General features: G+C 36.2%; 3 protein-coding genes across 6 annotated transcripts; 2 read left to right on the top strand and 1 right to left on the bottom strand.

The window, feature by feature from the left end:
• The first annotated feature begins 1,861 nt into the window (after positions 1-1,861).
• LOC113353921 (probable E3 ubiquitin-protein ligase XBOS34) lies at positions 1,862-5,240 on the top strand. Of its 4 annotated transcripts, none has more exons than XM_026597394.1 (9): positions 1,862-2,102; positions 2,299-2,413; positions 2,969-3,049; positions 3,203-3,291; positions 3,389-3,480; positions 3,872-3,972; positions 4,090-4,192; positions 4,446-4,525; positions 4,670-5,240. In XM_026597394.1, the coding sequence occupies exons 1-6, from the start codon at positions 2,001-2,003 to the stop codon at positions 3,957-3,959; spliced, it is 567 nt and encodes a 188-aa protein (XP_026453179.1). In that variant the 5' UTR covers positions 1,862-2,000; the 3' UTR covers positions 3,960-3,972; positions 4,090-4,192; positions 4,446-4,525; positions 4,670-5,240. The 4 variants fall into 4 exon arrangements, with proteins under 4 accessions (XP_026453179.1, XP_026453177.1, XP_026453178.1 ...); XM_026597392.1 differs by having other exon boundaries at positions 4,446-4,531; XM_026597393.1 differs by having other exon boundaries at positions 3,872-3,999; positions 4,446-4,531.
• On the top strand, positions 4,084-5,230 carry LOC113351918 (probable E3 ubiquitin-protein ligase XBOS34). Its single transcript, XM_026595824.1, has 3 exons — positions 4,084-4,192; positions 4,446-4,525; positions 4,670-5,230. The coding sequence occupies exons 1-3, from the start codon at positions 4,084-4,086 to the stop codon at positions 5,228-5,230; spliced, it is 750 nt and encodes a 249-aa protein (XP_026451609.1).
• Positions 5,241-5,630: 390 nt separating the features above from the next.
• Positions 5,631-8,217, bottom strand: LOC113351917 (E3 ubiquitin-protein ligase UPL5-like). Its single transcript, XM_026595823.1, has 2 exons — positions 6,019-8,217; positions 5,631-5,894 (listed from the first exon to the last, which is right to left on the bottom strand). Exons 1-2 carry the CDS (start codon positions 8,215-8,217, stop codon positions 5,631-5,633), a joined length of 2,463 nt encoding a protein of 820 aa, XP_026451608.1.
• Positions 8,218-11,629: the final 3,412 nt, after the last annotated feature.

The raw sequence follows: 11,629 nt of genomic DNA, 5'->3' as shown, positions 1-11,629 counted from the left end.
TTTGGGACCAATCTACATTCGGAAGTTAAAGTAACAAACTTTATTACCGATTATGGTTGTACCAAAGTCGAAAATTGAAGGATTTTGGCAAAATCTCATTTTGGGACCAATCTACATTCGGAAGTTAAACTAAAGTAACACACTTTACGACCGATTATGGTTGTACCAAAATTCGAAAAAAAAAAAAAAACCCCAAATTTTTTTTTATCACTCAAATCCTACTCAAACTACCGAATATTGAGGATAATTTTGTCATTACGAAATACGGGAGATGGGGTGAACAAAATTTAGGTTTGGGTGACCTTTTTTGTTTTATTATTGGTCCCTAATTTTTTTTGAGTGGCCCCTAAAAATGCCATACTTTTTTAGTCATGCCTTAACTAAATGTAACCCATATGATTTTGGTACCTAGTATTGACCAGAATATTGAGGTTGGTGAAGGATCTGTTGATATGTATCACAATTTCAACGTCATTTTTTACATAAATCTCAAATATTTTAGTAATATATTTTTCTTATAGGACGTTGCATTTCAATTAAAAATGAGCACTATTACCATTAGTATGTTGGTGACGTATAACACCACCATTTATCATTTTGAAAATTTAAATTGTTAGGCTAGGTTTGGTATGTGCTGATTATTGGTAAGAATTCAAACAATTTATACTTTAATTTGGTGTAACAATTATTAATTGTACAAGTTCTAGCTACGAGTTTGATCAATTTGAAGAAATTTAGATTCTGTACGAAACATAAATTTTCCAGAATTCGGGTGATTTGCATGTGCCTTTTGGTGTATTTTGGCTTGCCGCATAGACTACTTATGCATGGACGCGGGGACGTTTCAAGCCTTGCGGAAAAATGACAATCTAGCAGTGGGGATTAAAAATGACATACTACCATTTCGAAGGATTTCCAACTTTCGTTACCCACCTAGAGTAATCAGGCAAGAGTTGTACTGGGTTTATGATTCCTCGTACAGTTATGTCAATAACGTCTGCCTTCTCACTGGATTCGGTTTACCATTTCTATCTCCTATTGGATGCGTACGCACCTATAAATAAGAGGGTGGTCTCTCTTGTATCTTTGTGCTTCAAATCTGTGTTTTATCAGTTTGTTTGATCTCTAAAATACAAGAAAAGACAGGCGATCACCAAAATGGATAAGTCAATTTGGGATGCTTATGTTGATATGGAAAAATTAAAAGAAAAAGATGAGTTTTATATCAAAGAAGGCAGGGCTTATATGTTGCTTTTACGGAAAGATGAGTGGGAAGGTTTTGACGAGAAGGCAAAAGATAGGATTCATCGCAACGTGTTAAATTATTTTAGCATGAAATACTATGATTACGAGAAAAGATCGCGTTTTGCAAAGAAGTGGAAAGAAAAGCAGGTTACATTCCTCCTGTAAAGGCCCGTCCTTTTCCCACTTGCACAAATATGACACTATTGGTAATAGGTTTTTCACTAAAGAAGCAATTGATCTGGAGAGGACTACTCAAGGATGAGGAGTAAAAAGCCTTAAACAGGATGTTGGCTCAGATGGTGGCTAGCGTAGTGCGTATAGTATTTATTTAGGGAGATGAGCCTATTATGTTAAAAAAAAAATGTTATCCTTCATTGAATTTTAATTGTTTGAGCTGAATACAGATTTCTTTTGTGCGCTGCTATTGAAGTCGACTACAGTTCGATCCTACTTTTGACATTTTGGAATATAATGTGCTAGTCTTGTGTAATGCATGAAAACTATAAAATGACATAGTAAACTGGCCGGCTGGTGATTTTTCCAAAGGAAGACTTGTATATGATACTTATCTATTAAGAACCAATATAAACTGTTATGCGATTTCTTTCCTTGAAACTTCAAAATTTTCCAAGTATTTTTAGCTAGAATTCTTCAAGCGCTTTCAAAGTAACCCCCTCCAAAGCCTTGAGAGAATTAAAAAGAACATACAGTTCTAACTTCTAAAATAAGTGCAGGTGTTAAATCTGAAACGAACGATGGGGAAGCAACAATCAAAAGAGAAGTTACTATATCAGCAAGTCAGAATAGGGAATATCGTAAAGATCAGAGCTCTTAGAGGGAAAGGTGTAGGACTTGAGGTATGGAACGTTTATGAATATCAAAGGGATTTTTAATTCTTTTCTTTTCATTTGTGTGATTTCGTCTCATCATCGATATAGTTTTGTACTAATTTATCAGTTGAGATTTCATGTAGTTTCTTGGTTGTCTTGTAGATTCTTTATCCTTTTAACCGTGCATATTATATGTTCATTGGATATTCAACTTGAATTGCAGTGGGTTGACAAACAAGGAGATACTCCCTTAATGGTTGCATGCATGTATCCTAAACTTATTCATGTTGCCAGAACACTAATTGAACTTGGCGCTGATGTGAACGCCGCTCCCCCTAGTAAGATACTGCATTTTATATATATGCAAATACCTATAATGTGAAATTTGTTAGTAAACTAAAATACTAAGGCTATGGTAGCTTATTCTTCTGGAAAGATACTTGGTAGTTAGTGGTCTATGTTACAAACCAAAGATTGAAATACTTAAGTTGATGTAATTATTAAGGAAAATGGGTCATTTGTCCAAATATTTTTAAATCACGGTTCAAATGGACGAGTAAAATATAGTTTGGGTGAAATGACCAAAAAAAAATAGTAGGGATGAAACTGGTTTCATTTTAGCTTAAATTTAAAAAATAGTAAGGATAAAACTGGATACATCATGTGTAAATTAAAAATAAGAAAAAATATTTGAAAATAGGCACGATGAAACTGGTTACATCTTCCTTTTTTTACATTTTTTTCCATTTAAACAGTATCAAAATCTAACTGTCCATTTCATCCAGGAATTGTTGATTTTGGTCTTTTTAACCAATTTTGTGTAATTATTAATGCTTAATAAAATGGTTGTGTAATTATATTTTGAATTTAATTAATTGTGCTGATTATTTTAGACTCTCGTGGGTATACTCCTATATGTAACGCGGCAGTGAGAGGCCTTGACAAAACTGTTAACTTACTTCTTTCGCATGGAGGTATGTATTGACATCTTTATAACAAACAGAATTCAATATTAATGCATGCGACCGTATACCTACTTCAATTATGTCCCTCTAACTGGAACAGATGCTGCCAGATCATTATTATTTGGGATAATCATTTGATGTGTTAGATTGTAATTCTCTCAGCAATCGTCTCAACTCCGACCAATTTTACAATTTCTGCACTTGATATCGCAAGGAGATGGTCGTTCGGCAATGTTGTTCGTGTAATTGAGGTACTAGTTTTGTGCTCGAGCTTCTGTTAATTAATGACTGTCAGTTTATTTTCTGATGACATGCTTTCTCCTGCATTTTCAACGGAATGCTTTCTAGAATCATACATGCCTTTTCTCTGGATTGCTCCGTGAAGTATATTACCCAAGATATCGTGAAGGAGTCGATCCTCCATGGTTATCTGGACAAATGTAGGTAAACTGGTCATTCTATTTTCTAGATTATGTTAGAATACAGGCATCCAACTCAAAATCAATTTGAGGAGAGGCCCAAAGAATTATAAACAGCAGGATTTAGATTGCCCAGACAATGTGGGACTAATAATTTCGAAAATAGCCTGATCTGATATCATGTTAAAGTCTGCGGGCATTCAACTAAAACTAATTGATAATGAGTGGAGTGGCCCTATAGATTATAAACCGCAGGATCTTAGATAACCCAGACAATGTGGGACTAATAATTTCAACAGATTCGCCAATTTGTGGTTATCTGCTTGATCTTTTTTTATTGGTCTCGGTTTAGCTTGTGGAGTAGATTGACTGACATTTGTGCTCCTCATGCTTTCATTTTATTCTGCATCAGTTGGGCTGTGGTTATCTATGGCTGTCGTGATAAGCTGGAGCTTCGTATATATTATAGTGCGCGGGTAATACAAGGCATAGCCAACTAACGCAGAAATCATAGTGAGTTTTGATCATTTAACCTTTCGGGTAGGCAATACGATGTTATATATCTTTTATCTTTTTCTCTCTTAATTTTCATGTATTTCTTAATACATATATAAGAGCTTTTTCATGCAGGATGCCCATCCTCGTGAAGTTATTTCACTCTGGGAGGCCAAGATTGAGGAGCCAAACTTTCATCATACGGATCCTTCATTAGTCATTGTCCGCAAGTCCTCAAGTAAGTCTGTTTTGAAAATCATATAATTGAGTTGGATGCTTTTAAAATGCCACCAATTTTAACTTTGAATGTACAAACATCAAATATATATGTTTCTGTCATCTGCAAAGGGTGTGCGTGCTCGTGTGTGGTTCCGGGCGTGCCCCCCGCATGTGAGGTCGGATGCAGTGCAGATGAATGCTTCCAAGATACTGAAGTATCTCTTGAATGTTTCCCGCAATACCTTAATTTTTTCTTTATGCGTGATTGACAGAGCATAAAGTTTTCTCTGCATCTGACGGGGACAAGCAACTACTTCGGTGGTTTTTCAGTGCATGCAAGGGAATTCCTCAGGTACAGGTAGAGTGTAGTCCATTTCCTTTTCTCAAATTCGTACTCACACGTATGCATCATGTGTATTGTGTGTTCCAAAGGTCCTCGTTTTTTTCATTATAAGCATAGCCGTAAGTATTATATATAGCTTACTGAATATTGCAGGAAATAGATTTTCCACAACCATATAGTCACACTATTCCAGTACCTCCAACAAATGCACCACCATTTACTTCAGAATACGAAGACATAGAATTGGCTATGGCACTAAGTGCCTCTTCTCAGTACACTGTGGAGGAAGCACGGCCGCAATGTCCTGATACCCAGATCAGCTCGGGAGGAAGCACTTCAATTATCTATCAGAGTTCAGTGTTTGAAGCTGGATCAAGTTCTAGTAATCCGTCCGAGAGTAGCCAACCTTCTATTGTCTCAACATCAATAACCTTAGCAATCCAATCACCTCAATCTATTCCAGAAGGCACAGAAGATGACCAGATGAATTCACTACCTAAACCAGCAAAAACTGGATTAGCGAGCAATGATGTAGGTGGTACTAGTACTACCTCATGTATAATATGCTATGATGCTCCGCGCGAGGGGGCCTGTATTCCTTGTGGTCACATGGTTGGATGTGTGTCTTGTTTGAAAGAAATAAAAGCAAACAACTGGGGTTGCCCTGTTTGCCGTAACAAGATAGACGGGGTGATTAAGATCTATGGTGTTTGAATAAGGACTGAGGGAGCATCACTGTTTTACCCCTCATTCATCCTCCTTGTGTAAAAATACACTTCGAAGATAAAAAGAGTAAGGTTTTAACTTTTAAATAGTACTTCTTGACGTGTGAAACTGAACTTGTATTACCTTGAGAGGAACGAAAATAACATATAGTTTCTTACTTGGATTGGTAAAGACTCGTATACTTTTACAAGTGAAGAGTATACTGAATAAATTATATATCGGTTAAAAAAAATTACATGCATAAATTCATGAAATATAAAATAATAGTCTTCCTATTAATTGCCAATCTCTAGATGCAATATATCTTTGATTATATATATCCGGCCAAAAGAAAGAAAAGAGCCAAAGGGAGCGGCGACCCACCTATTAAACCTTTTTTTTTTGTCTTTCACCCCATACCAAAGCTGCAGCTCACGTGTTCTTGGGTGATGATTTGAAGAGATTTCTGCATCGTGGCTTTAGATCTATAGCGCGGAAGGCATAACTGATAGAAGCATGTGTGCGCTGAAGGTAGTCGTTTAGGGGAGTTGAGTGATTTGTGTATAAACAATCGAGACTGAAGCCCACCAAAACCTTCCGCCGGTAAGTACTTCACTGCTGTCCAGAAGAAAAGAAGTACCCTTCGCTGCTCATCCGACATGCCTTCTACATTCTGCAACATGGTTTTACTGGTTTAGACAGTTTATTTACACCAAAAAATCTATCTATTTTATAAACTAAACAACACCACTGGTTGCAACTTGGAGAAAATAGAACTCTGGGATTAAAGAATGTACCTTCCAGAACCAGTTGATATGATTATCAGTTTTCTTACAGCCATTGTACTCGGTGTGCGCCTTCCAGTCCTCGACACATATAGCTCTATCACTTCCATGCAGCATCCGATCAAGATCTTCATGCTCTAAACTCCGAAAAAAGAATTCAAGAAGGGATGTACCGGAAAGAATTTCAGAAAAACCTTTGGCAAAAGATGTTACTTGATATTGTACCGATTTCACGAAACGATGATGTATAAGGAGATTTATGTACTCTTTTCGGTTCTTGCTATTCAACGCAATGCTATCTCCTCCTGGACGGAGCACCTCAGTTGTCCTGGATCCTAACTTTTCTATTTCTCTTACAAATGTTAGACCCAAAGCATCTGAATCCAACAATTCAGTATCCATTTCCAGAATTTTCTTGCAGCTCGAATAAAATAATGGATCAGCATCTCGCACATCTTCCAAAGAAACGGTCTTTCCAGCCAATTGCAAGAAAAATGTGCGATCAAATAGGATTCCTACTTGCACTTTGTACACCAGTGATAATGCAATTACCCGTCCAAAAAATTGAAAATATTTTAGGTGGAGTGAGTTGACATCAGATGCTGCATTAGGAAAGAACCTTCTACTGTCGTCTGGGCAAGCTACAAATAGCGCATTCTGTGGATTGCATACTGCTTGGCAGACTGCGCAAAACCACTCTCTTAAAACGCCAGGACCAGTTGCTAACTCATTTTTAAACTCCATGAATAGTCTACCACCAAGCAATTTTTTAACATCAGATTTGCTTATATACTCAAATGATTCAGCCAGTAACCGTTTCCTGTCAATAAGCATTTCAAACATACGCCCATCATCTTTCACCTCAGGCAACAACATCATCGTCAAGTGCCTCCTAGATTCAGAAGTTGTCAAATCCTTATGCTCAAGAATCCACCGATGATCATCACTTCTCCTTGAATGCAAAATTAGAGCGTTTATAGCAACCTGCCTTGACCGCAGAACAGATAGAACATTTTCTTCAGCACCTTTATAAATTTTAGATAAAGTATTCAGTGCTTTCAGTATAAAAAGATATTGACCCCATCCACTCCGAAGAATATGAATTTTCCCTGTAGTTTGGGCAACCGAAATCTCCAATTCCTCCAAGCATTTATCCATTTTTCCAAGCATTTCTAAGAAGACAACATGTAGTGTTCCAAGCTCCATGACATAACATGGGAGTAAATCACTCAAACAAATAGGTAGAAGATTCATCATGCCTAAACCGCTACACAAGGGAGTCAAGAATGCAATAAAATTACGAACATCATCTGACAACGACATTACAGCAATTTGTTGCGGATTAATACAAGAGTCTAAACCCTTTATCACCTTACGTCCCAGCTCAGATACAAACAAAGACAACCCCTGAATTACAACTGTTCCTTTATCACCATGCACGAGTTGCAATATTTCCAACATTTTTCCTAGTGTGTTTCGGCAAGAAGTATAAAGCGGATTGTCTTTAGATGTGTTTTCAGAGAGCAATTTACAGAACTCTAAAATAATAGAAATATAATGAGTTTGTAATTCAGTTGTTACCGTATCAGAAGTAAGAGGGTGTAAAAAAAGTTGGATTGCTTCTTCGGCACACTCTTTGTTACCTGTAACCGGTGAAACAAACAACGTAACCAGAGATGCTGCAGCACCTCCAGATACAAATATCTGATTATGACTAAAAGTACTGGCACCATCATTCAGTTTCGAAGACATATTAATAAACAGCTGAACATCATCAAAAACAATTTTATTTGCACCAGTACTTCTACGTTCACCTCTACAGAGACAGCCTATTGTGGAGACTAACTTATTAACAATTTTCCATGCTTTCGGATGTTTAGTACTCCTCACCCTTGCAACCAGTTGAAGCTGTGCGTCTTTCTGTATCGAATAATATTCTAGGGTTTTATCCATCTCAAGCTTTTTTCCTCTGTAATATATACAACCTTGCTCAGGCAAAGGTATTTTAGTCTTTTTTCTAATTTGTTCATGAACAGATTCAATCGTATCATCTTCATTTGCATGTATTACGTTTGTATTTGAGTTTCTCACGAAGAAGTGCAAAGACTTTGATGAAGAAGACCCAACAACATATTTAGTACTATCACTACTGCTGCAAGATCCTGATTGATTATTACCATTGAGAACCCTGCCAGTAGCATCTCTTTCCATCTTTGCATATACAAAAATCTTTGGCGATTAAGAAAACAGTGGTTCCGAAAAGACTATAATATGCGGCGTACGCCCTAGAAAGAAGAACGAAGAGTTCTTTTTTTTATTTTTTGGAAAATGATGAGCTCGAACGAAATTTATAGGACCCAGCAAAACAACAGCGCTTTTGGAGGAGTTTGAAGTGGGCGGTTCATTAATAGCCAGTTTGGCAAGTCTATTACGAATGAAAAGTCACAAATTAGGAAAAATGTTATAAACGGAGAGTCCATCACGTGACGTGATTTTACTATTGGGCCCAAGTATTAAAACTCTATCAAGATTCGAGTCTTTCTAAACGAACGGTTTTTTGGGACCAGCCTTTTTTTTTCGGGATCATTATTTTATTTTGGGTAAGACATTAGAAGTAATTCTAGGTCACCCCTTATCTAAATATTTATATTAATACCAAAATTACCCTCCTGATTATTTTTGTATAATGATTAGTTAGTGTAATTAATCATTGATTAAGGTTAAATTAATAGATTGTTTTTTTTTAAAGTAGAATTATTGAGTGACTAAAGTGATAGAAGAAGAAGAAGAAGAAGAAGAAGAAGAAGAAGAAGAAGAAGAAGAAGAAGAAGAAGAAGAAGAAGAAGAAGAAGAAGATGGAGAAAAAAATTATTTTGAGATGGGTGAATATGGAGAAAAAACACCCTCTGGGTACTGAAGTATGCTTGTAACTTAGTGAATGTTGTTATAAATGGCCTAAAATATCTTCAAAATCAAAATTGTAACAAAAAAATTTCAACCAGGTCAACAAAGTTCGGTTAGATTATATGAAAAACATGTAACCGAACTTTCTGCAAATGCAGTTCGGTTAATAAATCCAAAATCACAGGCAACCGAACCAGAGCTATAATGGAGTTTTTGTTTGTTCGGCTAGCTGATGAAAAATCAAATGTAACCGAACTACTATGCTTGAGTTTACAGAGTTTGTTCGGTTCAGTCGACTCGACCACGTTGTAACAGAACTTTAAACAACAGAGTTCGGTAAGTTCGCCAAAAAAAAAAATTGCGATTAAACTAGAGCTGTCAATTTATAACCCGGCTTGCGGGTTGACCCTAACCCGGCTTGTTTCAACCCGGCCTGGCTTGGCTTGTTGTCTAAACGGGCCGGGTTAGGGTTGGCATATACAACCCTACTAGAAAACAAGCCGGGCTAGGGACAATCCGCGGGTTACCCGTCAACCCGTCAAAATTAATAAATATATCCCTCAATCCCACCAACTCTTTAAAATCCATGATTTGCAAACATATATTAGAATTAGTTAATTTTAAATCAATAAATAAAGCTAATTTTGGATCTACCCAAACAAATATAACAATTTTTAGATTTTAAATAATCAATCAATAAATTAAATTACAACTTAGATTCATCAATCACATATTTATTCGGGATGTCCTAAATTGATAAAAGGACTAGCATAATTTAAACAGTGAGTTAGTCTTACTCACATTAATTTAAGCTTATAAAATGATTAAAAAAAAAGTAAAATGCTTAATTGATGTTAGGGTTCTCTGCCTAAGAAAACTAAAGCGCCGTAACCGGCTATATCGTTGATTAAGTGGCAATAAAAACGTCCACTTTACAACTCAGTGGTGGGGCTTCTAGTTAAACACCAAATTGACCTAGGTTCGACCTTTACTAAATGAATAATCATAAACAATCCTAAATTTTAAATTTAATTTTTAAATTGATAACATTAACAAGCCAACCCGCCAACCCGTCAGGGTTGACCCGTCTAGGGCTAGGGTTGGGGTTTTGAGCTTGTTCGTGAATAGTACTAGGGCTAGGGTTGACCCTAACCCTAGTACGGGTTGGCAAGCTAGGTCCGGGTTGACCCTAGCTCGCCCGTTTGACAGCTCTAGATTAAACTGAACTCAACATTTGGCTATACAGAGAAGAGTTCGGTTTTGAAATTATTTTTGCGAGTTAACCGAACTCATTATATAGGTTTTCTGAGTAAAGTTCGGTTAGGATTTTTTTTTGCGATTAAACCGAACTCAACATTCGGCTATATAGAGAAGAGTTCGGTTTTGAAATTATTTTTGCGACTCAACCGAACTCAGGTGTTCGGTTAGTCAAAAAAAAATTCTTAGCCGAACTGTTCTTCATTTTTAAAAGTTCGGTTGTAAAACTATTGTTTTTTTCAAAATTATCCTAACCGAACTTACTACTGTAACCTCCAAATTCAACATATTTTGATGACTACGGCTCAAAATTTCAATCAAAAATGAATTAGAAGTAATGGGTTTGTGGGAAAATATTTATGGATAGGTTTGTTTATAAAAGATTGATTAATCGACGATGAAAACTCAATGAATCGACGACGATGAAATTTTGATGATTTTGATTAGATTTGTATACGATCAGGTTTAGATGATCATATATTGATGAAGAAGAGAAGAAGAAAAATTGTAGAATAGAGGAAGAAGAAGTTGTAGATTAGTTATAATTTTAATTAGGTAAAAGGGTAAACTAGTCATCTCCACCTTTTAGGACACCCCTTATAATTATAGGGAAGGTGGCCTAATCAAATCATGGTCCCCTCAAAAAACCCATGGTCCCCAAAAAAATGATTCTTCTAAATACGCTAGGTACATAGATTACTCAAAAACCATTCACTTACAAATACTGGGTCCTGCCGCCCCAGGATTTAGAGGGTAATAATTCTGGGATCCATATTTCTTAAAATTGAGATTTTTTTCATTGGGCTTTTGTTTTTTTTTGTTGTTGGTAAATCTCATAAAATTTCAAACCGTCTTCGATTTTTCAATAACCCACGTCACTTCTGGTTTGATTGTAACAAAAGACTCCCTTTTTATGTGGAAAAGGCCCATTGGATCAATTCACCTATTTTACACAAGTGAAAACTACAGACAAACCCATTTTTCGGATTATTTCCACTGTGAAACCCACGCTCAGAAAATGTGAGGCGCGCACCCATTTTTTCAGACAAAATTATCAGCAGGCCCATATTTCTTAAAATTGAGATTTCTTTCCTTCGCTGAGAGATGAGATATTTAGAAAACCAGACGAAAGGCGATAGGAGAAGAAGAACAAGCGTCAAGATGGATGAGATATTCAGATTCCTTTCAAGTTCTATCGATTTCAACTCTTCAATCTTATCAAATTTTCTCTTTTTCGTTCAGTTTAGATGGATTTTTTTATTTTTAAGTTTTAACTTGAATTGGTTTAAGTTAGTTTTTAACTTGAATTGATTGAAAGCGTTGAGATGGATCAGATCTGTGTTGGGTTTCAAGTAATTTGAGTGAAGAAATTGGTTTGAGTCGATGGCAGGGATTAGGGTTTGACAGATAAGAAATCATGGGATGAAGATTTGATCGGATCTATGATGAAATTGAGTAATTG

This window comes from Papaver somniferum, chromosome 2 (genome assembly GCF_003573695.1).
Source record: "Papaver somniferum cultivar HN1 chromosome 2, ASM357369v1, whole genome shotgun sequence".
Classification (NCBI taxonomy): domain Eukaryota; kingdom Viridiplantae; phylum Streptophyta; class Magnoliopsida; order Ranunculales; family Papaveraceae; genus Papaver; species Papaver somniferum.
This window is presented reverse-complemented; position numbering and strand designations above follow the sequence as displayed.

Coding starts and splice junctions, on each gene's coding strand:
- LOC113353921 (XM_026597394.1), top strand. CDS start 2,001: ATGGGGAAGCAACAATCAAAAGAGAAGTTACTATATCAGCAAGTCAGA. Junction 2,103..2,298: donor GGAAAGGTGTAGGACTTGAG/GTATGGAACGTT, acceptor CTTGAATTGCAG/TGGGTTGACAAACAAGGAGA. Junction 3,050..3,202: donor CTTACTTCTTTCGCATGGAG/GTATGTATTGAC, acceptor TAATTCTCTCAG/CAATCGTCTCAACTCCGACC.
- LOC113351918 (XM_026595824.1), top strand. CDS start 4,084: ATGCAGGATGCCCATCCTCGTGAAGTTATTTCACTCTGGGAGGCCAAG. Junction 4,193..4,445: donor CATTGTCCGCAAGTCCTCAA/GTAAGTCTGTTT, acceptor CGTGATTGACAG/AGCATAAAGTTTTCTCTGCA. Junction 4,526..4,669: donor CATGCAAGGGAATTCCTCAG/GTACAGGTAGAG, acceptor TGAATATTGCAG/GAAATAGATTTTCCACAACC.
- LOC113351917 (XM_026595823.1), bottom strand. CDS start 8,217: ATGGAAAGAGATGCTACTGGCAGGGTTCTCAATGGTAATAATCAATCA. Junction 5,895..6,018: donor ATATCAACTGGTTCTGGAAG/GTACATTCTTTA, acceptor ACCATGTTGCAG/AATGTAGAAGGCATGTCGGA.